At 33.7% G+C, this 10,730-nt stretch overlaps 1 protein-coding gene across 2 annotated transcripts; it reads left to right on the forward strand.

Moving 5' to 3' along the window:
- Positions 1-3,908: 3,908 nt before the first annotated feature.
- LOC128203712 (uncharacterized) lies at positions 3,909-9,149 on the forward strand. 2 transcript variants are annotated; one of them, XM_052905234.1, is made up of 8 exons: positions 3,909-3,975; positions 4,543-4,766; positions 5,186-5,405; positions 5,896-6,068; positions 6,368-6,573; positions 7,948-8,012; positions 8,136-8,307; positions 8,824-9,149. In XM_052905234.1, exons 2-8 carry the CDS (start codon positions 4,560-4,562, stop codon positions 8,945-8,947), a joined length of 1,167 nt encoding a protein of 388 aa, XP_052761194.1. In that variant the 5' UTR covers positions 3,909-3,975; positions 4,543-4,559; the 3' UTR covers positions 8,948-9,149. The 2 variants fall into 2 exon arrangements, with proteins under 2 accessions (XP_052761194.1, XP_052761193.1); XM_052905233.1 differs by lacking the exon at positions 3,909-3,975 and having other exon boundaries at positions 4,177-4,766.
- Positions 9,150-10,730: the final 1,581 nt, after the last annotated feature.

The raw sequence follows: 10,730 nt of genomic DNA on the forward strand, positions 1-10,730 counted from the left end.
CCATTGAGTATTACAAGATATTCAAAATCAAATGTCGATTGATTCATATGTTTATACAACGCACACGCTTCATGTTGCGCGAAGTCAGAATTTTCTACAAGAACAAAATAAAAAAAAATAAACAGAACGAAATTTTATTAAAAAAAATCATTTGCTTCTGATGTGTTGCCTGCCCACTAATGGATAAATTAAGTAACATGTTGCACTTTATTTCTCTGTTTATTTCAGAAGTTTCTGTTTACTTAAAATATGCCAGAGATGTGGTCGATGTGGTCGATTCGGGGAATTAAATTCGGGGAATTAAATTAATTTCGAAAGCTATGTTGAATAACCAAATAGTTCAGGGGTCATGACATTAGTCTCCCAGTCATCACAGATGCAAATTATGTCTTCTTTTAGCAGCAAATGATTTATTTCGTAATTGGGATAGAGAGGCTGGCACGGTTGAATTAAAACACAAATACAATTATGTGTTCATGATATATAACTATTAAAGTACATTCATTCAGTCACGACTAACAGTAGATCACTATTCGTAATTGTTTTATAAAAGAAATTTGCCTGATTTCTGAACTGTTTTGATTTTTCTTTTAACCGAATAAGTTGATTGATGTACAATATATCAAATCTTGAAAATACTTGTTTCTATTTAAGCAATTGTATATCTCAGTTCTTGAGGGGTCCGACCAAAACAATTGTGCTTGTTTTATACTTTTCGGTAAACACTTTAAAGAGGCACAAAGTAAATTGATGCAAAAACATTTTATTTTTATATTTTAATACATTATAAAATTAGTCTGCAACATGATTTGTATCTATTTGAATGTCTGCATTAACCGTCACGGAGACATGTGTATATATTATTTCTTGATAAACTGGTTTGCATATTTAATACATTATTATTTAATAAATGCATACACATTTTAGCATTATGACGTTGTGGGTTTAGCTCTTTCAACAATACGCTGAATTGGTTCGATAAGTAAGGACACCTTAATGATGTCCTGTTACACGTGAAGTGGGGTTTGTATATATGCATCCGTCAGAACGGCGGAACGGTTGAGGTAGATTCTTGTTTTTACACAGAACGAGACGTGATGCGATATTCTTTCATCCCACTCATCAACTGTAAAATACGACCAAGCACATAGGAAACATAACAAACGAAACATTAATTCCGTGTGTAGGTCTATAAAGGAATACCAAGATTTGTGCTCCTTGGTTGACAACTGTAGGAAATACCATACACATTAGATATACTTTTGTGAGTATCACGAATTTTTTTTCCGATCTATTTGTACTATCGCAAACTGTAGACATATAATCCCCTCCCCCCAGCAATTATGTTTTGTTACGAGGTGCAACAGCTAAAACAGTCAACGAAAAAATATTTTATGAAATAAATCGAATTTTCCAAGTTTTCCCGTAAAAGGTTTTTAAAACGATATTTAAATGCATGAGTTAACAATTTTCCCTCTGTCGGTCATGTTTCTTCACCGACAGCGATTAGTGAGTGTTACCAAGGGAACAATCGTGTGGCATAATTCGGTTTCCGCTAAAACACACTTCTAAATAAACAATATGGTCATAATTGTACAGAAAACCAGCCCCTCCCCAAATGGTCATCATTTCAGGCAAATCCGTGGAAAACAAATAGCAGATGTCATCCGTGTACTTATTCTTATGAAAAAAAAATCAAAATGACACATCGGTTTTACCTAGTAATTATGCTCTGTTTATTAAGCAAGTGTATGTAATTAATGGCAACAATGTGAAGGGAACAGCAAGCATGATTCCGTTTATCGAATCTCCCTGAGATTAATATTAATAACTGGAAGAAATACATGTTATATGTGCAAAGTATGTTATTATAAAACAGTGGTAATCATGGCTAACTGGATTATACCGTAGACGCCCAAGGCAGACGCTATGTTTGTAATCTGTTATTGAGAATTTCTAAGCCACATGCTGGAGAAACAGTCTCTTGGAATACTTATTAAATTTTAAAATACTCAAATAAGTTCAATCAAATTGAATATGAAATTTTGTCTGCAATTCTGGCTCCATAAGCAACACACAGCCATGGAAAAAGCATTTAGGTATTCTTTTAGTAAAATCTATTCTACATTTTAGACATCAGTCGTATTTAATTTTCTCTGCTCGCTACACGGAAACATGAAACAAAATGCATTGGACATGATAAAGTGACACTCTTATTCAAAATCAATACTTACACATGTATAAAAGACATAAATTTTGACTGATTTACCTTCAACTACTTACTAAATAATGAATTTATGGGAAATATTAATTACTGATAACAAGATTGTAATCGTGTATTTAACAGCTGAAAATCCAACAATGTTAAATGATTGGTGACTGCTAAAAGATTTACTGTGATCTACTATAGTCTCATAAGGTAGAAATACCATGTTTTCTGCATCTTTCTTTCAAATAAAACCCGGTATCCTTCATAAGAACCATTGTTTTCGACATTTATTTATCTTTTTTTGTATATAAGAACAATTGTATTAATTGTGCTCAATCTTATTTGGGAGTAAGAGTGCATCTTTTATCAAATTTATGTTTAAAGTATATTTTTACAATGACAGTATCCTCGCGCAGAATACCTCTGGATTGAGTCACCCACGTACAATTTAATACATATATGTATTGCTGTTTCTTAAGATGGCCCTTAACCTTTGTCACTCGGTGGCAAAATTAACATATTTGTATTAGTGGTCTACAAATAAAAATATGCTCAGGTCTCTGGGCTGAAATCACTTATACAAACTGAGAAATATGCATTCCCATTCCGTTCCACTCGGCATTACAAAGCTATACTCACAAAACGTTGCAGGCCAAACGCCTGTCAACACTTTGATTTGAAGTTGATTTTGCAAACAATTTACTGTAGGAATGATTTAAGTAATTCATCTATTAGATAGACTATTCAACTTCAATCGGCCTGAATGAATTGAAGCAAGACAAATGATTATTCTACGAAAACTGCAATTTACCTTTTTCCACATAAAAGGCGAAACGGGCGTTAGAATAACATCTTCCTTCACAACGGCACGTGGTGGTTTCGTATTTCTGTCATCTTGTTTTCAATAGAAACAATGTTCTTTAAGTGTTTGGAGGAACATTTTTTGTCACCGACGTGTTTGGTAATGATCGTCATGAAACGACGCAAACTCGTTCAATGATTCTAACAGGAACAATTCAAAAGTCGCACAAAAAAATGTTTGTTATAATCTGAATCGATAAAATACTTCCAAAAAACGATAATAAATATTGCGCCTTTAAAGTACATAACACTTAAATGACACGCTTTACCATTTTATCCATATAATGAGTAGCTTATAAAAAATCAATTGTATTTAGAATGCAGGTACACTAAATTTAAAATTAAAGTCAACTCAATCAATTTTTTGAGCGGATATTCACAGCCGATATCCTCAGTGCTTTTAAAAATGCAAATATCTACAATGCTTTGCTTTGATTTAAAGCATAATAATATGTTCAGCAGAAACTGCGATGGGTAATTTAAACATATCTGACCTCATGTAACGTTTAATTCTGTCTGCAAATTTTCAAAATAAACGTTCTGGTAAGCATACAGTATTGTATAGTAGTTGGCGTTTGTTAAATAGTTTTTGTATAAGCTGTAAGCAGCAAATAATTACAACATTGCACACTTATATGTGGTCCTCCTATTATTGATCTAACAAATTACTCATGTTATTTTGGTTTGGTAAGTATATCTATTTCTTGATCTTGAAGTTAATCAAAAGTGTGCCTACTAGTACAAACTACTTTAACACAAAGCGAGCGTAATCTTATACACTTAACCGTCACTTGAAACCATATCGAACGTTTCGCTATTGTCTTTTATCATTGGAGTCGTTAACTACTAAATACTGCGTTTAAATGAATGAGCTGTACACCTAATTTCACATGCTTTTGTTTAAGGTATGTATGCGAAAGTAAAGGGTAGTATATAAATACGAATTTTATAATTGACTCATTCAAAAGAAAAATTGTATTAATTTAGCAGTACAGTTTAAGTTACGTATACGGTGAATGTATGTTAGTGAAAGGCAATAATGTGTAAAAAGTGTATACGAGTGTTTAACTTATTCCAAAGTAATGGATAGTATACAATTACGTATTTACGTATCCAAAGTAATGGATAGTATATAAATACGTATTCTAATGTGCAAATATTGTATACTAGTATTTAACTTATTTCAAAGTAATGGATAGTATAAAAATACGTATACTAATGTGCAAATAGTGTATACTAGTATTTAACTTATTCCAAAGTAATGGATAGTATATAATTATGTATTTTTAATTGACTTATTCACACGATTTTGTTTTACTTTATCAGTTCAGTTTAAGTTACGTATTTGGTGAATGTATTTTACTGAAATGCGTTAATGTGCAAACAGTGTATACGAGTGTTTAACTTATTCCAAAGGAGACGTAATAAATTCAATAATAAACAATTAATCAATTTGCTGTGTGTCAATACAGTAGTGGCTGGATATAAAATGGGCTGTACACAATCAACGCCTAGCAGAACCCGTCAACGTCGCCGAGGGCGTGCAAAACACAAATTACCGCTTCCGCTGGAATCCAAGGAAATAGCGTACCAGAAGTCGGCTGCCCCACCACTTGAGGCAGCGACATTCTTTGCGCGGCGAGACCAGTTTCAGGCACCGGAAAGTAACTACAAATCGGAGCATATTGACCAAGTGGTGATATATTTGTAGTACCATATCATTACATCCAATGTGAATTTTAATGAATTGACAATACGAAGAGTCATGAAACATTTATAAAATCAAGTATCCGCTTTAAAGGGACTGTACACCAGATTGGCACCAAAAAACTTTTTTTTTCTGTAACGAATCTCAGGACAATTATTTTATAAAATGTGTTACTCGTTGATATCATAAGTGTAAAAAAAAAATACCAAAATTAAAAAAAAAAATGTGTCGTATACCGTGTCAGTTTTCGACAATTTTCTTTTTTTTTTCGCTATTTCATCATATGGAGTACAGTCCCTTTAAATATATGTATATAAGTATGTATTATCATTGCACCTGCTTAATGAACGTGTTGATCGAATCAAAACATGATTACGTTTTTATATTCTATCTTCCCCTAAACACAGACAGAAATTCCCATCACGGTAGTCAGCCATATTGCCAGCAAGCAGGCGACGTACACAGGTATCTACAACGTGCGCGTCCACCATGCTGACGCCAAGGAATGCCGAATACGAGGGGCCGAATTCCTGCCAACCGGAAATCTTCTGCTAGTGGACTCAGTTAATCACAAACTCAAACTCTTAAGTTCAACTTTCCAGTACCTTGCACATTTTGTTTTCAATGGTACGTGTTCTTATTATATTTCATATTTTTGTAAACACTGATCCATATAACCATGTCTCCAAACTCATTTCGGGCACACTTACATGTAGTGTTGTTATTTAAAGAAACACTCGTATTTAAAACCAAAACATACACATTTATAACAGATATAAATTTTGAGTGATAAACCTTTAACTTCTTACTAAATAATGCATTCATGGAAAATATCAATTACTGATTACAAGATTGTAATCGTGTATTTTATAGCTGAATACGCACAAATATTAAATGACTGGTGAATGCTAAAAGAAGTACAGAGATCAGCTATCGTCTCATGAGGTAGAAACACCGTGTGTTCGATATTTATTTTTCCTTATCGATAAATTAAGACAAATGCATTAACTGTCGTATAACTTATTTGGAAGTAAGAGTGCATCTATAAGAATCATGAATAGCCAATGTTTCTTTTTTGTTCTATTCCATCTTAATACTAGTAGCGGCTTTATTTTAGGTTGTCCTCATGACTTGTGTCTACATTCCTCTAACCGTGACGGAAGTGATGTGTACGTCACAGTTCCGAGTGATCGATGCGTGCACGAGTTTTACGTGGAAGACAGGTTCATTATGCCCGGACGGAAGTTTTTCACGGATGGTTGGTGCTACGGTATCGCGGCATACAAACAGGTAATCAGTGAAATGTGAGTGTAAATCATCATGTGTACAATCGTTGGTTATTTGTACATGTTATCTGTTTATTTTTATTCGGAAATTATAACCAAATAATCTTACTGCTACAGTTTAAAGAAAGGCATTCGAAAAAGTAGAACATATCTGTTTCTCAGATGTTTTCTGAACACAGAGGGCATCCATCACGCAGATGCATCTCCACAAATTACAAAATAATAATTATACATTTATGGTATGACAGACATATCGAAAAAAGTTTTGTCTTATACATTCGTTATGTACATTTATATCAACAGGGCTTAGTTGTAAGTGTTGGTACCAAGGTTGAGTTCATCGATACAGACGGCACAGTGCTCAAGGTCCTCCAATACTCTACATCCGGGATGTCGCTGTTCGGGTCCCCTTTCAATATCGCAGTTACAGGGGCGCAAAACATCATTATAGCCGACTCCATTAAAAACTTCGTCACATGCATCACGCCGGACGGGAATGAAATATTTAGGTATCATAGTATTTGTAAGGATACATAGTAAATAAGTATTAAGATAATTTAAAGGCTGTCGTTCAAGTTTTCCAATGTGTATATCAGGTAAGCCCGATACTGTGGATATACTCTTAGTCTTAGTCTGATATATTATTGGATAATAGTGTAGATAATAGTGTAGATAATAGTGTAGATAATAGTGTAGATAATAGTGTAGCGTGATAATTATCAGATCGTGAGATTTGCAGATTTCACATTTCGGTGTGAAATGTAAGTGATAAGAAATGTAGGACTGATGCATTCAATGCACTTACGGTGGTAAACTATTATTGAAGACGCATATATTGTGTTATGTCCGCGTTTGTCCGTGTATTCTAAAACAGGGATATAAATAATAATATGAAAGAAACTGTTTTTTTTTTGCTATATTCCAGTTTATCGCAGTTTAATGTCATTTTGTATGAAAAAAAAAATCTAATTAAACTTTGATATGACTTGACTAAATCAACATTATTTAGAACGGAAACTGTTCTGTTAGGAAAGTGACTGGTCAAAAATAAAGAAAATAAATATAACCGCATGATAAATTTAGATTGACGATGATTGGACAATTTTTATAGGTTTATAATAATTTATGCGACTATTTTATTAATATGTATGTGGCTTGGGGTGTTTATAGGGAGAGGGGATAACATACTAGTGTTTGATTGACAATTTGTGAGACGTTCTTTCCGTAATGTTTTATTGGCCATGAAAAAGGGCCGTTTCGTTATATTCTTAAACTCCCGGTACTGCATGATACAAACACCTGAGCAGAACGCGATTACGCACAATGTACCGCCACATCCTCATAACTGTCGCCGTCTTAAGCCGGGGCTTAGATCTAAACCGTTCGCATTAATGCGGTTCAAAGCAAACACCCTACCAGTTACACATACTGAAAGTATTATATTAAATCTACATTTTTAAAGTTGGATTATTTTTTAATGATAACGGCTTTATATTGACATTACTTTGTTTAAAATATCATCAACAAAATCGCTAAATAATCGCAGTTTAATTGATGATTATTACCTCCCTTTCATATATCCTAATAGTAACGTCATTATACTACGAAAAAGTAATCCATGCTATTTAATATCATGGTTAATTTATATAAATTAAACAAAGAGCTTATCTCGATGTTAATATCTAAATTGCACTAACATATCTCTGCTCTCTAATGATGGATAGCGTATATTCAAAACAACGTGCAATAAAACGCATAACAAAACTAAACAAGACGTCGACATTTTTACCGAAAACTGTAACAGTCTGTTAACGACGATTCTCCGTTGGTATTAAAGAATTACGGCATGCAGGAGATGACATAATTGCATTGTTTTATTTTAGATACAAGGCAATTGGGATACCACATTATGTAATGGTAGACGGGGACGACAATTTATATATATGTGGTAACTAGTAACGTATTCGCTTTTTTGAAATGAAGACAAAACAAAAAAACTAATTCAGGTCGTTGGCACTTTTATTGTTCAATTTAAGGTTCATCTAGAAATCTGCTCGTATTACTGCTTCAGGGAATGAGAAAGGTGCTATTGATGTTCTCCACCAGGTGACGGTTAGAGGAGAAAAAGTAAAGAGTTTGTTGTCATGGAGACATGTAGGTTTTACGCCTCACTCCATCGCGTACCGGGAGAAAGATCAACTATTGGTTGTTTGCGGGGAGAATGATCGCATCAAGACTTTCAGGTACGATATAAGTGCATAATAAACTGAAACAGCGGTAAGCAACGGGTTATTGAGTTACTGAGATCCGCCTCGAAATATTTTAAGCGTAATATACTTAAGTGTCTTATTTTTTTTAGCAATATTACTTATTATATTATATTAAATTAAATTATAAATAAACACAGTAAGAAGTTTATCTTATTTGCGTTAAATATGATTCATTTAAAAGCCTGAAAACTGTTTCAAAAGATAATAATACACAATTTATAGCGTGCTGAGCTTAATTCTGTTATAAAGGAATTCAAATGTTCCGAGAAATTGAGGCCCGATGTTACAATATCATTTAGGCTGTCAGGATAGATCTACATCTGATTTTAATGTAACACGTATTAAGAATAAAACGCATAGTGTTCTCTCACAATTATATAATGATATTTAGAATTATTACTACTGCCCGGTTAGTCATACCATGCCGATAGTTATCATTCAACCAAGTTATTTATTAACCTTACAAACCCAAACCCGATAAAATTGCAGACTGGAGACCCGGCGATCGGGAAAGAGTTACATGAACGACGCTATTATGGACTCCGAGCGGATCCAAACAGAACGTAGCACGCGAGAAGTTCAGGAAATGATGCGCAGGATACTTGATAGATAGCTTTTCCCTTTAAAACAGTACATTGTACCAACTAACTTATCCATAATACCAAATGTACGGCATATGTGTTTAATTTGGATTCATTATCTGAATATGGCGATTATATTTGATATTCTAACGAACTTTTGTGAATTTCAACTCTGAATGGTTGACAAAATTCATTTTCGGATTGTATAAAAAGGTTTTTAATACCGACATAGAAATTATGCTATGAACCCAATCTTAAAATGCGAATAACACAGTTTGCACTGTAATTACAATGTTTTATCTACCCAAATACTTTATTTTAAAATTGCCCCTTCGATCAGTCTAAAAGTAACGTAGATGAGATTGAAACAGTAATTGACGTGTTCACAAGTCATACTGAGCAGGTGATTGCCGTACAATAACTTTTGTCAGAGCGTGACGAAACTGGAAGTGTTATGGCCAAATCTGCCTTTTCCGTGAAAATCATTTATTGGATGAAATTTAAATCTACGATATGCGAAATAATAATGCAGAAATGTGCATTACATAGTTCGATAATTGTATAAAAACAAAAACGTGACACATGTGTAAAAAGGCAGTGACAGGACACAAAGGGGAATTTTGAATCCTTCACAAAGGTAAACAAAAGTTTTTACTACCAAACTGATTTGTTTTAGAGTATTTCATGTAAACAGACAATTTCCCTTTCTTAGATACAACATCTGTTCGGCAAATAAATTTTCAATTATCAAACATGGACGATAACTGGGGTACAATGCTCGACTTTCTAGCCATTGTGAAAAAACACCAAAGTGTACAATGCAAAGGATCATCAATGTTTAAACAGAGAAATATATTATATAAAATTTCGGGAGTCATGGGCTCAGCTTGCCGCAGGGTATGAAAAAGAAATTTACCTAAACCACACATAGTCAACTTGAATTGAAAATTGTCTAAAATGGTAAATTCTACATCATTGAGTACATGATAGAACCGGACGCCATTAACGTAACTTTTAATGTTTTGTACTGATTTTAAAGATCTACTCAAAAATTACACAAAAAGGCATAACGTGTCAATAGAGACTGGCAAATAGACGATGCCGAAGTATAGGCTAAACAGCAGGAAAGCCCTTATCTGTGACCGAAAGTTCATGAGGATGCACAGTGCGCGTAGGCTGATCTCTGTGTGGATCTTAACTGGGATCGTAAGAGGTCAAATTCAGATCCGTCTGAAATTTATGAAAAATAAAAGCTCACTTAGCACACAAATTGTCAACAACAAAACACTTCACTAAGTCCAAATTAGAATACAAATGCCGACATATTTGCACAAACATCAAATATATAAAGGCACTCAATTGTAAAATTTACATAATACTTTCAGGCAATTTATATCAATCGGAACACCTCTGCCTGTATCTATCTCGGAGATGGCCGAGTTGTTATGATTGAGTTGGTATTTAAAATAAAAAAAATAAAAAATGATAAGCAGGGCTGTTATAATTTAAGGTTTCTTTATCAATTAAAGTGTACAGTTTTATAAAACATACTAAACTTCATATTTTATCATGCAACGTGGAAACTATTGAAAGCATTGTTCTGCAATTTACGAACTAGTCCCTTAGTTGGAATATTGTACATGTACATGTAATATCAAATATAGATGGCGCCCTTCTGGGCGCCGACTAATTACAATCAAACACGTGTCTATTTCTGAAAGTACTGACGATAAAATATCAGATAAAGTCATTGCATTGTGTACATGAACACGTATGGAATTGTGAGAAATGCAGAAAAACCGGCAAGAGTGGAGA

Source organism: Mya arenaria, chromosome 9, assembly GCF_026914265.1.
Source record: "Mya arenaria isolate MELC-2E11 chromosome 9, ASM2691426v1".
NCBI lineage: Eukaryota > Metazoa > Mollusca > Bivalvia > Myida > Myidae > Mya > Mya arenaria.